At 44.0% G+C, this 25,428-nt stretch overlaps 3 protein-coding genes and 1 long non-coding RNA gene across 9 annotated transcripts in view; 3 read left to right on the top strand and 1 right to left on the bottom strand.

Moving 5' to 3' along the window:
• Nucleotides 1–441: 441 nt before the first annotated feature.
• On the bottom strand, nucleotides 442–7,103 carry TFPI2 (tissue factor pathway inhibitor 2). Of its 2 annotated transcripts, none has more exons than XM_064410361.1 (5): nucleotides 6,748–7,103; nucleotides 6,481–6,660; nucleotides 5,828–6,007; nucleotides 4,440–4,613; nucleotides 442–1,975 (listed from the first exon to the last, which is right to left on the bottom strand). In XM_064410361.1, exons 1-5 carry the CDS (start codon nucleotides 6,827–6,829, stop codon nucleotides 1,875–1,877), a joined length of 717 nt encoding a protein of 238 aa, XP_064266431.1. In that variant the 5' UTR covers nucleotides 6,830–7,103; the 3' UTR covers nucleotides 442–1,874. The 2 variants fall into 2 exon arrangements, with proteins under 2 accessions (XP_064266431.1, XP_064266425.1); XM_064410355.1 differs by having other exon boundaries at nucleotides 442–1,978; nucleotides 6,748–7,089.
• A 181-nt stretch (nucleotides 7,104–7,284) lies between these two features.
• LOC135294740 (uncharacterized) lies at nucleotides 7,285–9,294 on the top strand. Its single transcript, XR_010356800.1, has 2 exons — nucleotides 7,285–7,530; nucleotides 7,822–9,294. It is a non-coding gene; the product is annotated as an uncharacterized LOC135294740 (long non-coding RNA).
• A 920-nt stretch (nucleotides 9,295–10,214) lies between these two features.
• Nucleotides 10,215–13,785, top strand: LOC135294733 (guanine nucleotide-binding protein G(I)/G(S)/G(O) subunit gamma-11). The gene is made up of 2 exons (XM_064410387.1): nucleotides 10,215–10,532; nucleotides 13,346–13,785. Exons 1-2 carry the CDS (start codon nucleotides 10,437–10,439, stop codon nucleotides 13,469–13,471), a joined length of 222 nt encoding a protein of 73 aa, XP_064266457.1. The 5' UTR covers nucleotides 10,215–10,436; the 3' UTR covers nucleotides 13,472–13,785.
• A 72-nt stretch (nucleotides 13,786–13,857) lies between these two features.
• Nucleotides 13,858–25,428, top strand: part of LOC135294700 (probable acyl-CoA dehydrogenase 6) — a 75,752-nt gene continuing 64,181 nt past the window's right edge. The window contains exon 1 of one of the 5 annotated variants that reach the window (XM_064410305.1): nucleotides 13,858–14,033. In XM_064410305.1, coding sequence (XP_064266375.1) covers nucleotides 13,911–14,033 — 123 coding nt within the window. In that variant the 5' untranslated portion in view covers nucleotides 13,858–13,910. Of the gene's footprint in view, nucleotides 14,034–14,235; nucleotides 14,328–15,333; nucleotides 15,597–25,428 lie in introns of those variants that run through there. The other 4 variants (XM_064410334.1, XM_064410323.1, XM_064410313.1 and 1 more) reach the window with 4 other exon arrangements.

Genomic DNA, 25,428 nt, shown 5'->3' on the forward strand with positions numbered 1-25,428 from the left:
AAAGACAATCTTTTACAGTTATAAACTTTGTTTAAATTGAATTTCAACTTCCTAAGCAGGCTTATGTTTTTATAAGCCATGGTCTGAACATGAAATGAACACAGCCCTAAAAGTCAGTGTTAGGTATGAAAAGATATTCAGAGGACACTGTGGGCTGCTGCTCTAAACAGCACAGCCAAAGTTCACAACCAGCAGGAAGGGATATGGGCAATGTCCACAGGTATTGTGCCCTGGCTCCCCCCAGGGAGGTTATATTGGCCCCTTTCTGTTTGAAGGCTGGATACCAAGAGGCTTGGCATGGGACAAACACTCAAAACTGTGTCACTAGTTACCTGCCATTGTCTGCCACAGTGTCCTCACTCATCTGCACCAAGCAAGAGATGATTAAAATAAAAAGGGGTTTTGAGACCACAAATCAGAAATGGAGTGACAGGAAGACAATGGCAAGCACAGACAACTGCTTTAATTGAAAATCTGGCAGTGAGAGAAACATCAATAACCAAATCAGATCTTGACTAGTTTGCCCGTCATGTTCCCTCTCCAAAAGAGGTTTAAAGCACACACCTGAATTATTCTAACTGAAAGCCAGTGAAATTTCAAACAAATAGCTTGTTACCCACACAAAAGCTATTCAGATAGTGCAACATCAAACAGGAGACCCAGCAGCAGACAATAAACTAAACTAAGCACCCCTTTGAGAGCAGCCCTTTTGAGAAAGCCAGCTGAGCTACAAAACTGCTGGGGATGATTAATATCAATGCAATTTATTGGCTTTCTTCAAATACAGACCTCAGTGTAAGGAAATAATTGAAGAGACAACTAAACTCTGTTAGAGTCATAATTAAGAAATTACAGGTTCCAGTACACATATTGGTCTATACAACTCATTCAGGATAATGACAAAACAAGCTTTTTTTTCCACAAAAAAACATTTTATTAACATTACTTATGAAATATTGTAGGTGAAATTAACTGAAATTCAGACATGACTAAAATACAAAATATAAAAGAATGTGCAAAAGTATCACCATAGGCATAACCTACCCTAAGAAATATAAAAGTGCCTCAAAAGAGGGATTACTCTTTTGTAGATGAAATTTGCAGAAACTTCTGCTGCTCTGCTTCAACAGCCACTGCATTATCACAAATATCAAAATCTTCTGCAGATGTAATCAGCATAGCTCCATTAAAATCAGCAAAACTATGCTGATTAATGCCATATGAAGATCTGGAGTAACTTAGCAAAATTTTCAAATGTCATGGAAAAGTAACGGCTACATTTTTATTTTAATACTCAACTAGCTTATTCATTGCCTTTGTCAGAGTGTTTATCAAGGCAACCCTAATCCAAATTCTCTTCTGCAGGATGAGCTGCATTTAAATTTATACTTCTTTTACTGTTATGAAGGCTTCTGACAGTCTATCTAAATGATAGGGCCAAAGTATGTAAATGGCAAGGCAATAAACCTCTGAACACACTTGTGAAAATTTCCTTTTCTTTAGCAAGCAGAGGATGCAAAAAAAAAAATTAAATTCATGGTAGATTTTCAGTGTTGGACTCTCCTTATTTCTAATAACAGATATTTGATTTTTCAAATTTTAATTGATTTGCAACAGCTGAAACATTCCCCCCATAAAAATATGGAAATCTAAACAAGTCTTTCCAAAATATTATTGCAAAGACAACACAGCAGAAGAACCAAACTTAGGTTCATTCTTCTATTAAATACAGTTCCTTATAAAAAGGTAAATTGCATAAAAAGCAGCTCTGAATGACAGAACTATGTCAGTATAAAACTTTGTGAAAAATATCTTACAAAATAAAAAAGTGGAATTGATAAAAAGTGTTTCAAACATCCAAAAGCACATCAGCTTTAAGACTTCAGGTTATACATCTGAGACTTTTTCTTCAGTTTTCTCACTATTTTTCTGCGGGATACATTTGTTGGCTTGTTGATACTCAGTTTCTGATTTCCTGCTAACAAAACAAAGGAAGCAGTTAGGGAAACTCAATGAAAAAACTGTTACCACTTGTTATTGTTTGAGTTTTGTTCATGTTACACTGCTCACTGTCCAATAATAACAAACATACCAGCAACTGTAACATGTGTTCCTATTCCCTATTCTCACACTGTAAGGTCTCCAGTGTGTTCACTTTGGCACTGGAATGCTACTTTGCTGCTCTTTTCCTGAGCAGGCATCAAAGCCTTATCCAAGGCTGTCCTGCAGTGACAGCAGAATGAAACTAAATACACTGTCCTCTGTTAAAAACAAAAACCAAAAAAAACCAAACCCAACAATCAAACCAAAAAACCACACACAAAATACCCCAACCTATTCTTATATTTTCCTAAACAGTGGGGCAAAGTTAAAACATAGCCAGTGCTTGTGGGAGATGTAAAGATAAAATTGAGTTTCTGCACAAAACTCAGAGAAGCTGCAGAGTGGCCTAAGACAGTCACAGCTAATGCCAGACGTGCTTTCAAAGTCTGCAAGAATTGTGTGAGAGCAATTCAGAAAACAAGTATTCTGCAATCTTAGCTAGAAATCTTAATCTTTATGCTACCTATTTACCAGCATGCAGAGCTACTGTGGCCAGTTCCCAATTCTTCTGCTGTCACCCCAATGCATTTGCTTTCTTTTCCAATATAACCTCTTAAAAGATGAAATTCATCACAAACCTTTTCACTCAAAACACTACAGATCAGTTTAACAAACAGTTGTATGTTTGCAGAGAGAAGGTCAACTGAATTCAACTTAACACTCCAAGAGGTAACATGAAAGCTGCTGAGGAGGAAATAATGGAAGCAGGAGAGGAGGAGTGGCTTAAGTTGCCTGAATTATTTGCTTAATGTTGCTGTGCACTCCCAAGCTACAGAAATGAATATGCATAGCACAACATTAATCAGCACTAATTATGCCCTTAACTTTGGTCTTCAGCTGCACCAAGCCCTACTGAACTGTGAAATCCCCGAGTAGATGAAAAAGCTCATAGCTGATACTTTGCATGTGGCTATCTGGTGCTCCAGTTTCAAGAGAGACAGCATCTCCTTACCTCTTTCTTCCTCATGCACAACAACAACAACAACAAAAAACAAAACAAAACAAAAAAACAAAACCCAAACAAACAAAAAAAACCCCAAACCAACCAAACAAAAAAAAGTGAGGAAGAGAGAATCACCAGGTGAATCTGGCTGGGTGTGGGCAGGGGCAGTGTGGAGGTGAGATGCTGAAGAAGCAGTTTCCTTCCTCCTCTCCCTGCACTCTCCACACTGGAGCCTGGCCTGACCACTTCACAGGTAGTAATGGATGCAAATTAGATAAACACAAGCATCTCAGATAAACTTAACATACGATTAGAGACTCTCTCATGATACAGTGGCAGAGACACACTCAGACTTGTCATCCACAGAAGTATTATTGTCATGACTAACTGGCAGGCAGAACTTTTATTTCTGAGGACTGTGCTCAATCCTTGCCCCAGCCCTGGATTTCCAGCCCAGAACTGACAAATCATCTCCCAGCATAAGGCTTCTGACTATACAACTTCAATACTGAAGTTCTCAGATCTTGTGCTTATTATGTTTAAAACATAGCTGCTTTTTAGTTTTTCCTTTTCCCAAAGACAATGTACAAGTTTGATACAGCCTTAAATATCTTTCCCATTAATAACCATTTTTAAAATACTGCACTGTGTCTGCTTCCTAAGTGTTCTGGGCAACAACATACAGTTCTCTATCTCTCTCATTTATTTCCCTATCAAATTAATTAAATTAAGAGTATTAAAACTTGCTATGGCTGCAATATGACTGCAAATAAGAGCACAACTGTTTTGATTTACAAGCACAGTCACTAGCTGGTTTGAATAAAAGCATTAGGAAAATCAATTATCATTCCAAGCTTTCCCCCCACAGCCAGAGAAAGAGCTGACGCAGCACAACTGGTGAGGCAGTAATCTTTAGTAATGTGGATAGGAAACGTGAGTAGGCAACAAGGAATTGAGGAAGGATAGTAACTTCTGAAAATGCAAAAGAAAAAAGTAAATTGATTTCACAACTGACTTTAATTCTATTTAAAACTATCCAGAATAAAAGTATATTTTAATTAGTGGTAGTGGAGATACTGAACAGTTTAAAGACTGATTCCTCGTAGGCTCTGTCTTTTTGTGTGTCCTCCTCTACACTTCATTCAAATATGGTGTAACTACCTCACATCACACTGATCGTGCCAGAAGGATTTAGCATTGTGTTTCAATTTTCCCTGGCCTTAAAAACATAAGAGTCCAAAATGCAAAAAACATACCCCTATAGCAAGTCAAGGTGAGTAAAAGAACACTATGAACACTTGTTACTGGTACGTGGATTGGTTTAACTGCTTGTGACTGACAAAAAATAGTAAAATAAAAAGAAAGAAAAAAGCCCAAAACCAAAAACCCTTACCTTTTCTACAGACATTGTAGCAATCCATTTCAGTGACAAAGTTGTTGGCATTTCCACCACAGCCACTATATCTGAACTCTTTACATGATTTAGTCTTGGTGTCATAGTAATAGCGAGGCACAGAAGAGGCACACAATCCTTCATCCTTTGGGCTATAGCATAGCAAGGGGCCAGCTTGGGAAAAAATGACAAAGGAAAAAAAGAAGAGAGAGAAAAGAAAAATTATATAAACGTAATCTCTGTATATGGCTTCTTAAAATTGATCCTGAAATACATTTTGTGTCTAAACAGCTCTTTTTTCCCTTGAACTGACACTATTACCAATGACCTCAGAGACTTTCTACATATTATTCCAGGTGAATTTGAGAAAGCAACAGATCATCCTAGAAAACAGGATTAGATCCCATAAGTCAAATTCATCAGCTTCCCCCATTTGTGGTGCTATACATATGACAGCGAAGATTTTTATGTAATCTTATTCTGTGTATACAGGAATACAGTAATAATTTCAGTGGCACAATCTCTATAGAGAAAAAAAAGACACAACTTTGCTATAACTTCCCAGCAAATTCTGCTTGCAGCAAAGAGTACAAATCCAACAACTTTCCTCAAGAGCATGTTTCTCTTTGCCTCAGCAAAATTTTATTTTTTCTGCTGTAGCCCCTTTATCAACTCATTGTACGTGCAACATAAATAATTCAGCTTTCACCTAAAAAAATGCTAATAATCTGTCATCAGCCACAAATAAATGTCATCAAGCACTAATAACGCGTAGGGCAGTGACAGCTTTTACACATTCTGGTAGATCTTCAAAGAGCCTATCTTGAACTAGATATTAATCTGGTGTTCACATCAAAACTTAGTTACAGTCACCTGCTCATAATTGCCACCAATTTTATCTAAAGCTCAAATGGACAGACAATGAAGAACCACATCAGACAAAACACTTCTGTTAGAAGCTGAGCTGTTGAGTGCCAAAAACCTGAGCTGCCTACCACCATCTCTCAGGCCTGAATTTTAGAAAGGTGCTTCTGCTTTACATTACACTATCACTTCCCTGCATGTGACTGCCACAATCTCTGATACATCTTCCTCAACACAGATCTTCAACCTTATTATTTCTCTTCAGATACACCTGTACAGCTCTCTAGAAGTCAAGAAATTTATTTGGTATAGCTGTGGGCATATTTAAGATCTCAGCATTTTTGTTCTTTCAGTAACAGCTAAGACAACATATTAAAATTAAAGTGAACAATATAAACATCTGCTTTACACAAGTCTTCAAAAATACCACTGTATGGGTATTCAGAGGAAAATATCAAATGAAGTATCATCTTCATATCACTTTCAAACCATCTATTTTATTAAAAACTTGGAACAACCATTACTTTTTTCTGGCAGACAGTGGTCCACACAAGACTGCAAATCTCTGAAGTTGTTGCCATTTCCGTAACAGCCACCATAGATGAATTCCTCACACCTCATCGAGCTCAAATTAAAGGCATATCTTCTTAGATAACTCCTGCAAGGTCCTCCATCAGCCTCCAGTCGGCATAATTTGGGCACTTCTGCAAAAAAAACAATTTTGCCCTCTGTAAAGCCAGCCCTTCATGCTTCACATACAGAACTCATGGTAGTGTAGGCAGAACAGTGTTACTTCAGTTGAAGGCAAGTCCCAGTCTGTCCCACCTGCTTTTTACTGGAGGAATACAGTGCATTAATTGGCGAGTAAGTGCTATATTAAATCACATTTAAAATACTAATAGAGAAATTCCACATGTCATCTCTGGGTCAACTCACTCTGCATTTTCTGCCTAAAACTGACATCAGCAAGAAGCTGCAACAAACACGAGGGTCATCAGTTGGACTCGATCATCTTAAAGGTCTTTTCCAACCTAAACAACTCTATGATTCTAAGACTCCGTGATATATCGGGCGGGTGCAAAGCGTCCCGCAAAGCCAAGCAGCCTGCCTGGTATGTCCCCTCCAGCCCCCCTGGCACCCCGGAGCCCTCTGGGGCACTGCCGATCCCCGGACTCACTCTTGATGGTCCAGCAGCTCTTCTCGCAGTCGTCGAAGGTGAGGAAGTTGTTGGCGTTGCCGTAGCATCCCCCGTAGGTGAACTCCTGGCAGCTCTGCGTGTGCCGGTCGTAGTACCAGCGCGGCACCAGGGCGCGGCAGGGCCCCTCCTCGGGGGGCAGCAGGCAGGCGCGCTGCTTCTCTGCGGAGACATCACCCACCGGGGCTGAGGCCACCGCGCCGGGGGGCGGCCCCGACCCGCGGGGTCCCACTGAGGGCCCGCTCCTACCTGTGAGGGAGCGCTGGGCCAGCGCGGCGCAGGCCAGCGGCAGCAGCAGCGCGGGCAGCGGCAGGCGGCGGCCGGGGGCCATGGCGGGCGGCAGGCAGCGGGGTCCGGGCAGCGAGCGGCGCTTCCCCTCCGACGGCAGCGCTTTATATGCGCCGAGGCGGCTTCCCCGGGCCGCCTCCTTGCGCAGGTGGTGGGAGGGGAAGGTCTGATTCAGCGGGGCAGGAGGTCGCCGCTGACCCGGCCGTCAGCGGGGCGCGGAAGGCTGCGCGGTGCGGCAGTCCTGGGGCGCGGGCAGCCCCCGCCCCGGGGAGCAGCGGGGGCCGGGCGGGGCGCGCCGCCGGGGCTGCCTTCCCGCGGAGCTGCGCCGCCCACAGCCCAGGGGCCTCCGCCCCGGGGCCGCGGCGAGCTGGCCGGGGTCCACCCCCCGCCCCACTCACGTTACGGGATGATGCTCAAAGAGCGTTTCCTGTAAACCGCGGCGAAATCCGGGACAGGTCACTTAGCGAAAGCCCCCCTCTCTTCCCCCGTCATCCTCGCCTTTCCCCCACCCCGAGGCCGCTCCCTTTTCGGAAGCTCCGGGTAGAGGACGGTGGGACACCGAAAATCAAACGCTGATCTTGCTGCAGGTCCTGATCTAGCCGGATCGAGTGGAGGCTGCTTAGCGAGTGCCGCCGAGACAAACGCGCATTAGTTTACCTCCATAGTGTAAAAAGCTGATGAACTTGAGAAAATGAGGCATCGTCAGAGGGCTTGGACTTTGGGGAAACTCGAGGAGCCGAATGGGTAACAACTCTGGCAGTGCAAAGAGGGATGGATTTCAGGAAATATAATGACCTGGTTTATTCTACAGATTGTAACCCCACCAGGCAATGAGGTGTGATCTGTGGGAGGAGGGGGTGAGCAGCAAACAGCATACTTTCCTTCTCTAATCTATTAGACACATTGAATTAATTAGTGTTTACCCCAGATTGAATACAGTAAGAGAGATAAGAGTGGCTGCAAATTAGGCGTGTTCTCCATAGATAAGGACAAACTAATCTGATCTCCTATTGTTCTTCTCTGCTCCCTTTCCAGTGACATTGGGCCTCAGTCCTGCAGGCAGGCACTGCCCTGGATGGGTTGCAATACAGGGCCCTGGAAATCTGTGGCCTGCAGGAAAGAAGCCACAGATGGGCTGCAAGCAGGAGGCACTTCAGAGCACCCTGATTACTTGAACTGACTTTCTCTCCACAGCTTCTGTGCTTTACTTATGTCGTGGAGGACTACAACTTAGTTTCCTCACATAGTTTTATTTTATTATAAAGGCAAAAAAAGGAGCAAATCTAATCCCTACCCCACCTACATGACTTCTGAAAGGGTATGAATGGCACCTCTTTCCCTCCTTTTTCAGAATCTCCAGTAGCTGAAGGATAAATGGGTGCTTTAGTGACAAGAAAATAAACCCTGGTGCAGCTTGAGTCATCATGATGGGACATATAACTGCCATTCTTTAGATTCGTATAGCTACAACGGTTACTAATGGGTGTCCTCATTTTTAGCATTTTGTTCAGCTTATTAGGCAGAGCAGCTATATCAAAACTTATGTCCCTCCAGAAGAAAAGAACCAACAAACAAAAAAACCCACATACTTTTTCTATTTCCAAAAGAAAGCAAAAGGTCATCTTTCTAATAGTGGGAAGCTAAAGTGGTTTTAATATGATGTTCTTTAATATATTGTCCTAGACTGATGTGCTTTAGTTTTCATCACATTTTTTGGAATTGCAAAGAAAGAAATTTAAATGCCACTTTAAACAACAGCAGCAAAGTGAATGCTGTAATACAAATACCATTTTCAATATTTTCCATTTCCTCTGTGCACAAACACATGGAAATCAAAGTCTGAATTAAAGCCACCTGACTGATAAATCAGTGCTGCTATTCAGTTTCTCCTTTGCTTTAACTTAGATCACATAAATATCTCTAAAAATATATGAACCACAATAAAAGTTAACACAGCGAGTGCTAGAAAGTCCATTACTGACTGCCATCTGCAGAGCTGGTCATATCAGCAAACAGGTCAGTGAAAGCTTTCCATTTCAGAGCTATGGATACCAAATTCTTCCCACCCTAACTGTGCCAGTGATGTTCCAGAGCCCACCTTCAGCTCACTCCTGCACCCTACACTGCCTCCCCCACATCACATGCTCTCTGCCTCTCCACACCACAATGTTTCTGCTGCCACCAGCAGCCCAGGCTGTTCTGAGACACTTCTTCCACCAGCCAGCTCCTTCCACCTGTTTTGACTGGCCCAGGACCAGGAGCTGGTGGGGTTTGGGAATGCAGCTGTCAGTGTAGGTCATGGGGGTGTAGAAAGTGCATACCACCAGCTGGGGAGGGGAATTCAGGAGCCATAGGGAGAGAAAAACTGATCTTAGTGAACTGGCTGAAGTAAAACGAATACAAACCCCAAGAGCACTATAGGAGCAGCGCTGGAGAAGATGTAAATCTTACATGCTGCTGACAGCTGCTTACATCTGGTGAGTAGGAAGAGGTTGGAGAAAGAAATGTGTTTAATGGGAAAAACCAGAGGAGGAAAGAGGGAGGGCTAACTGCCTATAAAGATCTTTGAAGTGGCAGATAACAGAAGGACTGCAAGCCCATTTTAATGGCCTGTAGCTATGTTCAGTCTCAGGGGTCCTGAATTGTGCTTCCATTACTATTGCAGGAAAGCAGCTGCTAGGATGAGAGATGCCAGGTGCTGTACAAACATGCATGGAGGGACCACTCGGTTTCTAAAAGCATAGAAATCTATTTGGGATCTAGACCTCAAAACCATATGCAACCACAGGAGAAGAACTTCCTAGCTCCTTCTTGCATTTTCTGAATGCATCACTTCCCTTATGTTGAGTACTCCACCCCAACACCTGTCATAACTCCATGTGTCCAGAGACTTTTGTGCAAGCCAGGCACAATAACCCTCTTATGCAGCATTGCAATTCTGCTTTGCAGACATACCTACCAAAAAGTTGCAATGTCTGGCATTGATGGGCTGGCCACCTGTTGAGACATTTTATATAGGAGCGATTTCTTCCCCTCTCTTAGTCCAGTTCATCTGTAGTGGTAATGCACAAGTATTGAGGAAGGTACCCATGCACACCACCTGCTTCTGCCTTAGCAGCTGGGGAGAAGAACACAGAGCCCAAGGATGCAGGTGGCACAGAACATGAGTCATTTCTATGGCCAGGAGGAGAAGGTGGAGAAAGATCTCACTGCTGGGCCAAAAGCCCCAGCCGACCTCGCTGCTCTTGCCCCGCACTGGAGTTGCAGAGGTTGAAGCCAGGGAGGTCTGCACAGGAGGGTCTTCCAGCTCCCGGCTCCTGCTGGGATGGCCGGACCTCCCTGTGCTGGCAGGCCCCGTGTCAACGCCCCGGCAGCGGGGCCGGGCCGGGCTCTAATCCGGTTAGGGGGGATTAGCGCGCAGGTTTAAAGGCCGGAGCGGCGCGGGGAAGGGGTGCAGCCGCGCCGGAGAGGGAGCGGCCGCGGCCGAGCAGCGGGGCAACTCGGGCGGCAGCGTGAGAGCGAGCCCGGGGGCGGGCCGGGGGCGGCCGTCCCACAGCCCCGCCACCGCCCGGGGGCTCCGGCCCCGGCGCCCTCGCTGCCCAGACGTAACCTTTTGTCCTCACTCCCTGCGCGCTCCGGTAGTGTAGACGATGCCAGCCATCAACATCGAGGACCTGAGCGAGAAGGACAAACTGAAAATGGAAGTGGAGCAGCTCCGGAAAGAAGTGAAGCTGGAAAGGCAGCCGGTGAGCGGGCGCGGAGAAGGGGCCCGGAGCTGCCCGGCGGGGCCGGGTGTGGAGCGGGGAGCGAGCCCGTTCCTCCCCGGGCGGCGGAGCCGGGTGCGCCAGGGGCTGCGGGGCTCTGGAGCTGCTCGTCCGTACAGCCCCGGCTGTTTTGGGACGGCCGTGGTTTGCACCGACGGGTCCTGCCACCGCTTTGGGTCAGGGGCCGGGGACGGCGCTGTTGGCACAGCAGCGCTAACAGCGCGTAGGAGCGCCGGTCTTTGCCGGGGGTGGCTGTGGAGCCCGGGGAAAAGAGCGCACCATCCCTGGGATAAAGCGCTCCGAGGGGCTGGCACGGGCCTGCCCGCCGCGGCTGTTCCCCGTGGATTTGGCACCCTTTAACTTCCCCTCCCCGTGAGTCCCTGGCGCCCGAGGCCGGCACAAGACCGCCTTGCCAGGCGAGGGAGGAGCACGTCGCGCTCTGTTCCCCTCTTCTGGAGGCAGAAGGGGCAGGGAGGTGCTGGTTCTAGGGGAGGGGTGGTGCTCCCCTGGGAAGCCCAGAGAGCCCTGTCGCGGCACTACACCCTGCCTGGACCGTAGCCGGGTCTCGGCTGCCCGCATTCCCGTCCCGCTTCCCATGCCGTGCAGTGCCAGGCAGGAGCCAAAGCACGGCCCGTGTCGAGCCGTGACCTATCCAGCCTTGTTCCGTAGACATTTAGACATTTACACTGATTATTCCTTCCCACAAGTACTTTCCCCTTAAAGGTTTGTGGTTTTGTACATTTTCTGTAAACGAAAGATGTGCAGAACTGATCTTGCTGCATGATGAAACTAATTTTTTTTTTAATTCTGCATGCCAGCAGAGGCAAATTACACCTAAACAAACCCTTCAGGTTAGAACCAAATACATTTGTATGTGGGAATCAGTAATATTAATCATGTTGATTACACTGAAGGTCCAGGTTTTACCCCAAAAATAAAAATGCTGGAGTTATATTTTAGCTGTGAGTTAGGTATCAGTGATTGATGTTACAGTATAGTTTAAAGCTCCAGCAGTATTGAAGGCTCAACATCCAACTAGTGTGGATACCTATATCATCTCTCAGAGGTGATTCTTAGACAACTGAAATACACTCTGCAGAATATAAAGTTTTGGAAATAATAATAATAATTTTAAATACTTTTCCACATTTTCGGAATAAACCAAAACCCTGATCACTTTTTGAAAATGGGTATTTTTCAATTTTTCTGTAGTAAAGCATGCTTAATTCTACCAGTGCATTGTAACAGAAGTTTCACTGTGAGAATGAAATCGGTGTTGTAGTTGCCACAGTCCCCTAGTACCTGTATGGGTGTTACAGGGACTGGGAAATGCAGGAACCACATTACTGTTGGTACCAAAAGAAAAACATCAGCCAAAATTTTCTTGACCCCCACTAACAACTTTACGAAATAAAAAGGAAGTGGCCTTTGGAATGAATAAAAATTTCTAAGTATGTATTTAAGCAGGCTTCTTTTCTTAGTAGTGAAAGTGATCCTGGCACTGCTGACTGAAGTAAAACCCTGGTATTTCATATACTTTGGCATGCAACTGTACTATGGTGTTAGGTGCTCCAATTTGAGTGAACAAAGTTTGCAGGGCACAGAAGAATAAGACACGTGTAATGGGATTTGTAGGTCCAGCTTCTTCTTTGCTCTAAGGCAGCTAGATCTTATTTTATGCACTGTTAAATTGGGAATTAACTCTGTTCTTTCTGTTGGCTTAAAGCTTAATTTTGCACAGGCCATTCTCTGTTGTTTGTGATGCAGCAGGTAAACTCATTGGTTCTCTTGTTGTAGTTTTACCTTTGAAATAAAATATAGTTAACAGAGGAGGCAAGGGGTCTTCAATTAGAAATATTAATCATCTAGCAGCCTGGCCAACAGCTGGTTCCTGCTGCTGACTCTGCACAGCAGTACCACTGCAGGGCCTGTGGGTAGGCAGGGAGGAGGTGGGGACAGAGCAGGAGTGTGTCCTCAGGCATGTCAGCTATTTGAGCATATAGGGACAGTTTCTGCTGACACAGAGAGCAAGAGATGTGTGTGCATAAGGAACCTCAGGAGCCCCCGATGTTCACTTGTGCACTCCCAGACACCACTACCACACGTGCTGCATGTGCTTTTGTGTCAGTGAACAGAAACTAAACACTCTTCCTCTTCATAGCTGGGTTCTGTGCAGGCTTACTTACATCAGTGCTGGTTTGGTATGAACACTATGGGAAGTGTTATGGTCTCAAAACACAACAGGCTCTTTTATTAACCATTGTTTAAAATAACCCCAGGTAACCAGTAAATAAATTGTCTTTCCTGGTTAGGCTCTCATTCAAGGTGCATCATTGCTACAGTAGAACTACAAAGTAAGAATTGGTATTACCACTGAAAAATCATTGCTGAATGTTTTGTTTGTGAAAAACACATAAAGCCATCATTACTTTGAAACTGAGTTGAAAGTTACTGACCCTGAAACTATTGACCATAAGTCACGCTGATGCTGAGGGAGAGTGTGATCTGCAGCTTAATAAAACTAGATTGGCTAATTATGAACACAAGTTTAACTACGCAGCGACGGCTGTTCAGAGTGGTGTTTACATTCTCAGAGGTACTCACATGTTCTGTCAATATTAGGCTGTGAAAAGAGAGAAAGGAAGCTGAGCATGCACGTGCTTAGTGCTCTGTGGCCAGATATTTTATGCTCGGTGGGAAGGTGAATGTGAGAGGATATAACTTCATGGGTTTCTTCCTCTGTTGATCATTTCCCAAGGCCGTAACGAAGCCACTTGTCTGTCCTTTCCCTCGAGGTCTCCAAGTGCTCCGAAGAGATCAAGAACTACATCGAGGAGCGGTCGGGAGAGGACCCGCTGGTGAAGGGGGTTCCCGAGGACAAGAACCCCTTCAAGGAGAAGGGAGGCTGTGTCATCGCTTAGGAGAAGGAGCTCCGCGCCTGCCCCTGGAGCAGGCATTCCTCCCGTACCCGTAGGGAGTGACTAGCGTGTCCCCACCGCCGCCAGTCCGTGCCGAGCGAGCACAGGAGCGGATTTCTTTTTATTTTCCATTTCTCCTTACAAAAATACAGAAACCCGCGCGAAAGCTGCCGAGCCCCGCGCCGGCCGCTGGGCCGGGCCGGCTGTGCCCCGCTCCCCGCCGCGGCCGGCCTCTGTCGCTGCGCGGGGCCCGCTCGCCACCCGCTTGTCGGTCGCTTCATGGCTGTTCGTTGGCATTAAAGAAAAGCTGCCCGTAACCCGAGAGCTGTCGTGACTTGCTTCAGGGGCGAGAGGAGCGGGAGGAGGGGTGGGGCGGGGCGGGGGCTGCTGTCGGAGTGCAGCGGCTGTCCCGGCCTTGCCCGGCGCCGGAACCGGCGGGGCCATGGCGCTGCGCGCCGGCGGGAGCTGGGCCCGCCTGGGCTGGGCGCTGCGCGGCCGCAGCTCGGGGCCGCGGCACGCCGGGGACACCCCGCAGCACCGCGACCTGCGGGAAGCCCTCCGGAAGGTACCGAGGGGGGACCGGGCAGCGGCGGGACACCCGGCCTCACTGCCCCGTGCGGGGAATGAAGCAGGGCAAGGGCAGCGAGACGACAGAACGGCTCGGGGTGTGCTTAAATAAGTAAACTTCCCTCTGGCAAGGCCAGAAACGGAACCCTGGCGTGTTGCCCGGCTGGCAGAGCCCTGCCCGGCATGTGCTGCCCACCGGGCACTGTCCCCGCTCTGGAGGCGCACGATGGATTCATATCGGGAGCCTCCTGCAAAACTCAGTCATAAATCAAGAGGAAACGGGGCGCTTCTGGTAACGTAGCGTGTAGATTGAATGCCAAATGGCAACCTGCAAATAAGAGTAGTGCTGGCGAGCTCAGTGTATTCCTGTCAGCGAGGTCAGTGTCACCTGCAGATCTCCGTGGTACTGTTCAGAGCACCTGCCAAAGCCGGAGAATCGGCCGGTTCGGCTGTAGGGAGCCCTGGTGTGGTGCCCACTGTGCGGCCGAGCAGCGGTGGGAAAGAGAAATCCACCTTTAACCTATGAACCGCTGAGAAAAGTGCTGGAGCTCAGTACCTGCTGCAAGGGCCAAACACCATTATTGTGACTACATAAGAACATACAATGGCTTCAGGAGAAAGGAGCGTAAGGACTTGTCTCAGATTGTAGGCAAGTTTCCGAATTCTAGCTGGTCGTGCAGTGCTCTGCTGTAGTTTTTTAAAAACAGTATGCTCTGGATTGCCAGATACTTTTTGTGTGAGTTTGGAGCTATGCTGTCCTATCTTTCATGGGTGCTTTTAATAATTACTTGCAGAATCTTGTATTTCCCTGAATAAACTTAATTATTTCCAAATTTCACCTCACCTCCAGTCCACTGTGGACAAAAGATAGTGGAGTTCCTTCTGAATGAAGTGATATTTACCTTAGGTTTGATTTTTTTAAAACTTGCACATTTCAGTGTTAAAATATCCCAAACCGAGTGTAATTAATCAGATTTTCTATCACTGAGATATCTGTGATAGAAAATCTGATTAATCTGTTGATATCTGATACCCATTATCATCAAGCTTTGGGAGAAGGGGATGTATCTTCTGTGTTATAAAAAAGAAACATGAGCAAGGAGGAAAAGAGATGCATGACCTGTCACTTTCTTAGTAAATTAGTTTCATTGCTCTACATTCCTGGACTCTGCAAAGCAGAAATAAGATGATACAGAAAGACCCAGAAGCTGGAAATGAATCCTCCTCCCTCACCCGTATTAATAGTGTAGAATTTTGTAGCTAATTACATTGTGTAAAATTTGTGCTGATTCTGTCTGGAGAGAGCCTTCATATATCTGTGTATCTGCAGAGCTGTCTGCCCAGTGAACTTGTTTCCTGGCATGCTGCTCTTCATTACCTGCCCAGGGACAACAACTGCATTAATAAAAAAATAGTGTCTTGAAATGCAGAGGACAAGGCCAGAGCTTGTGAAGGAGGTGATCTGGGAGATTTTAAGTCCTGCTTCTTTGCCATGGATCAGTTAAGGCACACATTGTTTTGTATCCCAAGTATTTGCAGCTGTGTATTTATTGAGGACAAGGCAAGTAGCTATATTAGTGTCTGCTAGTGCAGTGTTTGCTGGTCTGTTGTGTGACACAGTGATTTTTTTTGGTAAAACTTTCCCCTCCCTTGTTTTTATGCCCACCATGACTACTGAAGTGCAGTTAACAGTATGCTTTACCTTGCTGGGTTCAGTGCAGATAATTAAATCATGGGTTAAGAGGGAATGTGATGCCACATTTATCACATAAAGCCCTGTGATTAATATATTGTAGAATAAATCACAGTAGACAATATAAAATTGCTTTTTTCATTGTCCTGCGTGTAAAAAATGCTTATGTAGTGCTTATTTTAGATTTGCTCTGATCATATTGGAAAGAAAGAAAAATCACTATTTATGTCAAATCCACTCTGATGTTGTTCACACAAAGCTTCTAGCAATCAGTGTTTGTTTTGTCTTAAGTTAAACCTTTTCCCAGTGATTTTAGGATAAATTGAAAAGTGTCCCCAAAGTCTTTGGGAGAGAGTCACCATTCAGTATCTCTAACACACTTTAAGTATACCTGCTATATATTCTGGGGCACTCTTTCCAGTAGCTAAATCCAGATGCGAGTACCCGAGAAATCAGAGAAATGAGTGAGAACTGGGTTTTTGTGTTTGCTTGTTGGCATTAATTTTATTTTTTAGTGTATTAATGTACTTTAAATGATCTATAATTTCCCAATTGTTCTGAGCAGGATGAGGAAGAGACTCTTATAATTCCAGGGGGCTGTTTTTAGCAAGGCTATTGAAATAATTCTGTGAGTGGTTTCCTTTACAACTTTATAGGTCACCACCCTTCCTCTTGGAAATTGAAAACGTAACTTTTCCTTAACTTGTTGAACAATGCTTGCAGTACACTGATATCCTACAGCTTGCTTCAGTAATTAGTATAGCTGGTTTGAAGAAAAAAGTTTAACTTATTCTGTGTATGTATGTCTAACAGTATTCATATACATACAGAATGTTTATGGGCTTCCTATTTGTCTTTTTCTCTGGCATTACTAGTAAGAAACTTTGGGAAATGGTGAAATTTGACATGTATTTTGCTTAAATGACATTTCATTTTATGCCCAGTGGTGACTGGGTGTTATATTGTTTTTGTGTGTCTGTAGGATGAGAATTTCCCCTGTGACAATGAGACTCCACTGAGGGACGTTGCTTCTTTGTTTGCCACTCTTGGCTTGTATGTCATGAGTTTCTGTTTATTAATGTATATCTATGTATCTTTGCAGCAGTTAGTGTCTCTTTGTATTAGAGCATGCAGGATCTGAATTTAATATTGACATTAACTTTAACTTTCTGGTAAAATTTCTGTAAATTTTCCATCAAAATAATGTGTCTCCTTCTGACTACCTGCAAAATAATGAAGGGTGACCAGTATTAGCATTGGAGCACCTTGGATGGAGTTGGTTTATTTGTCGTTGTAAGAAAACATAAACCTCTGCCACAGGATGGTGAAGTAATAACTTGTTGGTATTAGGAAGAATCACTTAAATGCCAGTTTCTCACTAAGTTGGAAGAGAGAAAACATGCAGCTGAATCTGAACAATACATGATTAGCATCTGTAATTTTAAAACCTAATTTATCATGCATCCAAGTTAAAAGTTTCAGGAAGAAAACAGTTAGATGTGACACTGGCAAGGCTCACAGTTTCTGCACTGACTGCCATTCTGTCTAAGGGAAGCAAAATGTATTCCCAGCTTCTGGGGTATTGCAGTAGTCTTTTTCGTCTTGTGTCTGACAGAAACATCACACAAACATTTAGAGGCTAATTGTCTTGCTGGTACCAAGAAGTTTTGGTGGCAATTGATCGGAGAGGAAATCTTCATAATTGAATTTTGTTGTTATTGGAGGAGGAAGCTGAGATACATCACTGTAATATGAGAGACCATCAAGTACACCTACTAGTGCCCTACCAAGAAGTGCTTTTAAATCAGTGTAGGAGAACAGGAGAGGAAAAAAATGAGGTTCACTTTATTTAAGCAAGCTCTGTAAAAAGGTTTTTCTCATAATAGGAAAAATGTCACTTTCTGTACAAATGCTTCAGTGTGTAGCAAAAGTGCAATTAAGGCTATTTTGTACTCGGTGCTCCTATTTGTTACTTGGTGTCAGAGTAGAGCTGACATTGAGATTGAGTTGTTGTGTCCTAACACTGGATTGTTTTTTTTTCCTGCCTCATATCAATGTTAGAACAAATTTCCACTGTATCTAGTTAGACTTTGCAGTGAACAGTTTTCAGTAGAGCTATGCCTAGTGGATATTTTTGTGTCTCAGATCTAGCTATTATATTGCTTTATCATTGCCACATTTGATTAGGCAATACAGTTATACATTTATGACTACTGAAATGGTGTCTTAATAAGCATTTTATGCCTGAGGAAAAAGCTGGGGTTGAGACTGGTTTTGTCTGACAGTTCAAATGTGATGGTGTGGGCTGCAATGAGAGAACTTGTTTTGTTTCTCCAGGGATGTAACCCAGATTCAGAAAGAGGACCCAAACCCCAAAATGCCAGCCTCTGGTGAACATTGCACTCTATCTAAGCTGCATCTCTGTGTTGGAAAGTATGATTTGCAGGAGCAAGAAAAGGTGATCACTTGCTCAATCCTGTATCTCTTTCATAACTCATTACAAGTAGCCTGGATATACTCCAGTAGCCAGAGCTCCCTGTCACCCAAAATGCTTGTCCCAGATCAGTGCCTAGATTGGCACAGCACACATTTTTGGTCTTGTAGGACTACCCTGGTTTAAAAGCATCTGCCCTCAGATCCTTGGAATAGCTGTGCCCTCGGCACTCACTTTTTCACAAATGTTGGGATGCTCCCTTTTCTGCCATACTCTTGGATAGGGCAGTTGAAGGGGGTGTATTTGTGAGTGTGCAGGGACTGCCAAGACACTCAGGTCTGCACAGGAGGGATTCGTCTTTGCAACTGTCTTTGGAAAAATGACATAAGGAGGGAGAAGGTGTTGGCTGGGATCATGTGTGTTCCTTCCCAGCTGGAGCTGCCTTCCAGCCTCTCATTCCTCAGGAAATGCTTGAGCAGGGCTCAGCTCCAGGGTGGGGGGCTGAACCTTTCATTTTCTTAGTATAGTGATGATGTGTGCCCTCTCTGCTTCAGCAGTGGGGCTCCCAGATGTGCCAGCATCTGTATGGGGTGGAGGGCAGAACATGCTTCTGCACTCCCTGGTGAACTTGTAGCATTTTAAGATTTCAGCAAGTGTTGGCAAAAATTTTGTAATTGATTCAGTGTTTGGATTTTTTGGTTTCCTGAAGTAAAAACTGTAGTCAGATGCATGGGACCAAAAATAATAAGTATTCAAATTTCTGAACCAGTAATCAGCCTTGCTTTATCTGTTAGGTTTGTTGCAAGGAACTGTGTTGCAGTGAAAAGGAAGAAACACAATGATTTAAACAGAAACATGTCTAGATACTGGCAAATGAATAGGCCAGGCACAATTGCAGAATACTTATAAAGTGCATGCTTTTTCCCATGGAAAATCAGATTTAGTAAAAATAGATTAGGACAGGTATGCTTTATTACACAATGAAAAACTGACAGCTCTTACATTATAGGGTTTTTCCCTCCACTATTTTCTTTTCCTCTGAGAAAGGGAAAATTTCGTTTAGTAACTGTTTGTTCCTGTATTTGGTGATCACTGCAGTCTTTGGTACTCAGTGCAGTAGCAGATTGCAGATTACTTTGTTGCCTGTGGCACAGCTTAATTGAAGGTACAGAAAGGAATTGTTGTGCTCTGATTAATCAGTTTTAACTGCATGCATTTCCCCTTTAAGCCTTATGTTTTCCAGCTATTAGGAAAATTTTCTGTGTTTTTTCCTTATATAAGCCTACTCAATATTGGTTTAAAATCCATTGGAAACTTCTCTGGAAGGTCAGTTCTGGCCACAGCTATGTGAAGCAGCACTGGAGAAACCCAATTTTTTTTTATTCTCAGTGATATATACCAGCTGGCTTGAAGTGTCCTCTTCATCCAGTAGGGTTTTTTTCTCTGTGTGGGCTACACCTTGTCCTGCAGGCACCAAGTAGAGCCATTGGCTTCTGCATATGACATGTATGGAAAGCTGGGGAAATCAAATGTTTGAAAAACTTTAGTCAAAATTCATTTTTGTTCTTTATTTTAATTATCAGGAAATTCTACATCCAGGACTTTTTTTTTTCTGCCACATTTTTTACAAGGTCACAAAATGGATGTCTACTTTTAAATTGAACTTTTTCAGTTCAACCCCATATCCTCATGGGAAATGCTTTCTTGTCTTGTTTCCTGAAACAGTCTGATGACAGCTCAGGGTACAAAAGTTTCCATATCATCATTGAGGCCTAGCCTCAAATCCCTTATGCAAATACAGTAAATTTTTCATTGACAATTCTTGTGGCTGATCATTTGCCCATTTGTGTCATATGATGTATTTGGCTGGGTAGCCAGCTGGGAATATTGAGTAAGAGATGCATATTGTATCCAAATGCCAAATCTTCTCTATTGTGGGCAAGAGGAGACTTGTCTTTGAGGCAGAGAAGTGTTTTGGCAGCATCTGGGGCATTTGCTATCTGGACATGACCCCTTGCATAGCAGTGAGTTATATTTAACACAGATCTCCCAGGTGAGCTCCTAACTAATAATAATGCATGTTTTTATAGCAGGATTGAGGCCTTGTTTCAGTTAGCATTAAAAAAACCACAAAAACAACAACAACAAAAAAAACCCCAAACAACCCCCCCAAAAACCCACCCACAAAGAAAACAATCCCCAGAAAACAGTCCTGCAAAACTTCCTGAAGACCTTTGCCCTGTGCTGGTGGTGCATCCTGAAAGAGGAAGCAGTTGGCTGCAGCTTTGCTCTCTCGATTACTGCAGACCACAGGCAAGCCTGTAATAAAAGATTGGGTGCAGAAGCTTGCCAGAAGAAAATGCACTAAATAACTCTGTATGAGCCTGCAAGGTTAGCACTGCAGAGAACATTTTCTGGCTGTTGTGTGGTTAAATCATATTTGTTTAATGGAGTTATTTTTAGCCTGTTGTGGTGTTTTAAGTCACATACTGCCTCTGCTTCTGCACCCGATGTCATCGCAGAGTGAATGATTGCCTCTGCTGCTGCTGCACTGCGCCTGTTGGGTCAGGCTCTCCGCCACCATGCTGGGCGACCCTGGCACATGGGCAGCTCCTGGCTTCTGCTAGGTTCTCCTGGCATGTGTCATGGAGGCTGGAAGCACAGCCAGTGCTGGAGAGACTTCATAAATGCAGGAGGGACAGAAGGACATGGATTTGCCTACTGCGTGCTGTAGACATTCTCATCAGTGAGCTGCCATGGCAGAAGCTCAAGCTCTCCCCAGCCTCTCTAGTAGGCAGCAGCTACAAGGAGCTGACCTGCCTTTCTCACACACCTGTATTCTCCCTAGTTCTGTCCTGAATATGTTTCCACATGTCAGTCTCCTTCCCTTTCCCTACCTTTCTGAGGAGTATTACTGGGAAAGGATTTGGGGCTTTGGAAGAGTCTTGAGAGAGTCAAGGAGGGCTGTGACCTCCAAGCCCAGGAGTGAGAAGAAATGAGCAATATATTCTGAGAAACTCATTCAGGTGTGCTTGGGATGCATACCTTGGGGGAACCAAGAAGGAGATCAACATGTAGGAAGTGGACAGCTGCTCTTTGGACTTAGGACTTTTTTCTTCCACGTGTTTTTCGCAGGGTCATGAAATGGGTGTCTACTTTTAAATGGAACTTTTTCAGTTCAACCCCATATCATCATGGAAAACCTTGCCTAGGTCCTCCTGGGCAGGAGCTGAGAAGACCTGCACAGGCTGCATGTATAGTTTCAGTGGTTTCAGTGTCCAGATTTAGCAGCACCAATGTATGGCCCATGGGTTTTCCCACCTCAGCTTTGCATTTTTTTTTTTTTTTGCCTTAACATCTTTCTAAAGTACTACCTTGACCTCAACACAGTGTTGCTACAATGTTGAGTTGTCTCACTGTGCAGTCATTGTTCCTTGTGATTTTGATTAAAACTGAAGGACAAATGTTGTTTTGAAGGCTGTTAATTATTTGCTTTATTTATTGCTGATATAGAAAGTGAAGGAATCTCTGGTCTATTGTCTCCTGTTCAAGATATTGTTGCGCTAATGTCTAGGTATAACCACGCAAGAACTGTTATTAGTGGTTTGTTGTTTATTTACTTTTTACGTTAATGATCCTATTAACTGTGTCATCTTTGGTTATTATGTCAATAGAGCTAATTTCAGTTGCTGTACCTTGATTTAAAAGAGAAAAAAATGCTGCTCCTAACATAATATGGAACAGTTATGTTGTAAAATCATAGAATCATAGAATGGTTTGGGTTGGATAGGACCTTAAAGATCATGTATTTGCAGCCTCCCTGCTCTGGGCAGGGATGCTGGACACCAGATCAGCTTTCTCAAGGCCCTTTCAACCTGACCTTGAACACTTCCACGGACAAGGCACCCGCAGCTTCTCCGGGCAGCCTGTTCCAATGTTTTACCACCCTCTGAGTAAAGAATTTCTTCCTAAGACCTAATCTAATCCTGAGTCCACAGACTCCATTTAATCTTCTTAATACAAAATACCTTTTTCTAAGACATTTTTCTTGCTTCTCTAATAAATTAGTCTAATCTCATCTGAGGTATAACTCACAGGAAGCTGTAGTAAAAATTCGTGTAATTTTTTAAGAATTCAGTTTATTGTTTCAAAATTCATCATCTTGCTAATAGTGTGCTGAAGCTGTTCAGTGTATAGTCTGATAAGGGTTACTTAGAAGAAGTACTGTGTGTAGAACTGGTGTGGTCTAATTTCTGAATTGCATGATAGAAGATAAACATGCTGGTCAATAATGAAAACTAATCTTTAATTGCTGTAAAGGACATCTGTACATACTTTCAGTACCCAGATGAATTCAGGTACAGTTTCTACTGTTGTAGAATGCATTTCTTTTAGAATTCAGAATTAAATGGCATGTCTAATGTTTCTGGGTAGTTGCTGATGCAACTACAATATCAGCGCAAAATACTGAGCATCAGCATCATATATTTTTGTTACTTTTCTCATTTAAATGACATACTAAGTTTCAGTGGAAAATAGTCGAAACTATGGCAGTGATTTAGGGGGATATTTTCATTGCTCTTTGCTGAAGAAATATTAAAATTACCTATTTCTAAAAAAATATGAATTTATGTCTCTGTCCCCTCTCCAACCCTGCCATGGCATTTCCCCAGTCCTGGGCAGGAAGCTACAGGTGCTGTTTTCACAAAACTTTGTCAAGACAGTTTGTAATGAAAACACTTATTTTTCTTACTATCATTCATCATGAAGTAAGTTTGTTGGCTTGATTAATTTCCGACTGGGCAAGTATCCAGAGTGTTTTTAATAATTCACAGCTGTTAACAGCCCTGAGGTCATGTTTTGGAGGCTCCCCAGAGAGCAGCCTGAGCTCCTGCTGGGATCCAGGCTAAACCAAGGCTGCCTCCAGAGCCTAGTCCTTTAGGTTTGCATCTTTATTGTTCAGATGAAGTAGCCTGGGAAAAACACCAGTTCCATACATAAGACTTACTGTGCCCTTGCTGTCAGGAAAATAATAGTTTTTGTTGTGGTATACTGGTACTTCAGCAGGTGGGAAACTTTTATGGCTTCTTAATCAACTTTACATCCCAAATGCCATTGAGATTTGGCCAGCTAGGTCAGATGGAATGATTTATTTTGTGGCTGGGAATATCTGTCAGATGACATCTGTAGTATGCCGTGCTAAATATTTCTACTGTTAGAAGTTTTAGATCTTGCTATAGTTGGTATCCTGGTGATGGAAGTCTAAATGCTAGCTCCCATGATTTCCAAGTTTCTCATGATAAAGCATGTATAAATAAGCAGACCAGCTGCTCACATACTGCTGAAAGCTTGCCTCTGTGTAATTGCCAGACACTGCATGGATACCTTAGGGTTTAAGTTGAGATGCCTACGTAATATTTGCCTGCAGTTCAAGTGTGAAATATTTTTCTGAGGGCACAAATGTGAGGAAATAGCTAAATCCAAGGGATGGGACAAATCAGATGGTTAAAGTACAAAGCATTATTTGACCTGTCTTCAGCAAGGCTTTAAGCAAATGTTTAATTTTGTGATCATTCAGTCACTGCTGGCTTGGCCCTTTAGAAATACCTCTCCTTGTTTCAATTAGCTTTTCTAGGAAGGGATGACAATACCCAGTAATCAGTGCTGAAACACCAGCCAGTTGAGGAGTACTGTAGTTCTTCAGGAATTTGGCTTATGTTTTTATGAGGTTGTACAAGGGAAGATGTTCCTGCAAAACGACAGTGAATGGTCCAATATCGAAGAAGAAATTGTGGCTGTTGGTATCTGGACTGTGATAAAAAAAAAATTAAAGCCATATACAATTTATGGTTTGTGCAGTGAGGTTGCCTTTGGGGGTTTAATTGTTGTGTCATGCAAGGAACATCTTGTTTTACTCAACGTGGCAAACCTCACCTGGTAATAAGTCAGTTCTGTTAAGCAATTTGAGTTTTACTCAAAGGCACAGGAGCAAACCTGCAGAAATCATGGCTTAGTCATTCAGAATCTGCTTAACTTCAAAGGTAGCTTTGTATGTAGGCTACAAAAAACTTGGCCCAGTACCAGCTACAACAAACAAAACTATATGTTAGTATATTCACCACATATTTTTGTCAAGATCCATCAAAATACTGGAATAACTTTTTGTATGCTCTTTCAGGTATTCCCCTGGGTGTTATCCAACGAGCATTGCCAGAGGCTATTACAGCCAAAAAGGTGTTTCACCCCCCTTCAACACTGAGGGTCAGCATCTTAGGATCTGAGCATATGGGATATGGTAATAAAGAAGAGAAATGTGAGCTCTCCTAGATAGGGTTCTGCCAAGTGTTTTTTTTTCTCTTGATCATTAGGCCTGTGTTAATCAATATAACAATGGGAGAGAGATAATAATTACTGAATGTAATGGTTTTCTCAGAATTTGGTGAGAGAAGTGAAAAAGTGATTTTCCTGCTACTAGCATTCAAGTGTGCTTATTTCTGTGGCCAACTGGATGACAGAAAGCAGCCATATATGGGCTGAAATTCTCCAAAGAATGTGTAATAAATACATAGTTTGGAAGAAGGTTTCACAGGGTCTCAAGAACACAGCAGTCATGGAGGGAGAGGATTCTATTTCCAGCTCAAGAAATAGTTAGCACCACAGGACTTGTTTATTTAGTGGGGAAAGAAGACTAAGAGGAGTAAGTTCTTGAAATAACAAATTCTCTCTTCATGACACAGCATAGCAGTAAAATCATTGTCCCAGGTTAAAGGCATTACCTTTCTATGGGAGCTGGTGTTTGTTTTGGTAGGGTTTATTTGGGGGAGGATGTTTCCTGTTCAGAACCCCTCGTGAGGCTGACCAAGCTGTGTGGTGCCCTGGGCTGCATGGCAGAAGCAGCCTGTGCCAAGGCCTGGTTTGGGCTGCAGAGCTGGGTACAGGTGGGCACAACCCAGCTGCCTCATGATGAGCTGGTAGGCAGCAAGAACACACCTGCAGGCTGCCCACTTTGCTCCTTTCCCATGGCCATGGAAATCTGGGACTTTGTGGAGCGAAACATCCAGCTCTTGTGCCCTGGAACCTGACGGTGTTGCTGAATGTCGTGGCTGTACTGCAGATGTGTGTGGCTTGCAAAGGCTGGAAGGGAATGCTGCAGCCTGAACGGTGTAAGGACTGCAGGCAGGCAGCTTAGGACACTGACTTTTGGAAAGTGTGCAGCATTAGCAGTAGCACAGTCAAGCGTTGCTCAGGGACTAGATTTGGAATATT

Source organism: Passer domesticus, chromosome 1 (assembly GCF_036417665.1).
Source record: "Passer domesticus isolate bPasDom1 chromosome 1, bPasDom1.hap1, whole genome shotgun sequence".
Taxonomy (NCBI): Eukaryota; Metazoa; Chordata; class Aves; order Passeriformes; family Passeridae; genus Passer; species Passer domesticus.

Bases quoted from the DNA above. Each gene is read 5' to 3' on its own strand.
- TFPI2 (XM_064410355.1), bottom strand. From the start codon at position 6,829: ATGGCCCCCGGCCGCCGCCTGCCGCTGCCCGCGCTGCTGCTGCCGCTG. The intron at 6,661-6,747 runs GTAGGAGCGGGC...ATGTCTCCGCAG, and splicing joins GGCCCAGCGCTCCCTCACAG to AGAAGCAGCGCGCCTGCCTG. The intron at 4,614-5,827 runs GTAATGGTTGTT...TTTTTTCCCAAG, and splicing joins CCACTGTCTGCCAGAAAAAA to CTGGCCCCTTGCTATGCTAT.
- LOC135294733 (XM_064410387.1), top strand. From the start codon at position 10,437: ATGCCAGCCATCAACATCGAGGACCTGAGCGAGAAGGACAAACTGAAA. The intron at 10,533-13,345 runs GTGAGCGGGCGC...CTTTCCCTCGAG, and splicing joins TGAAGCTGGAAAGGCAGCCG to GTCTCCAAGTGCTCCGAAGA.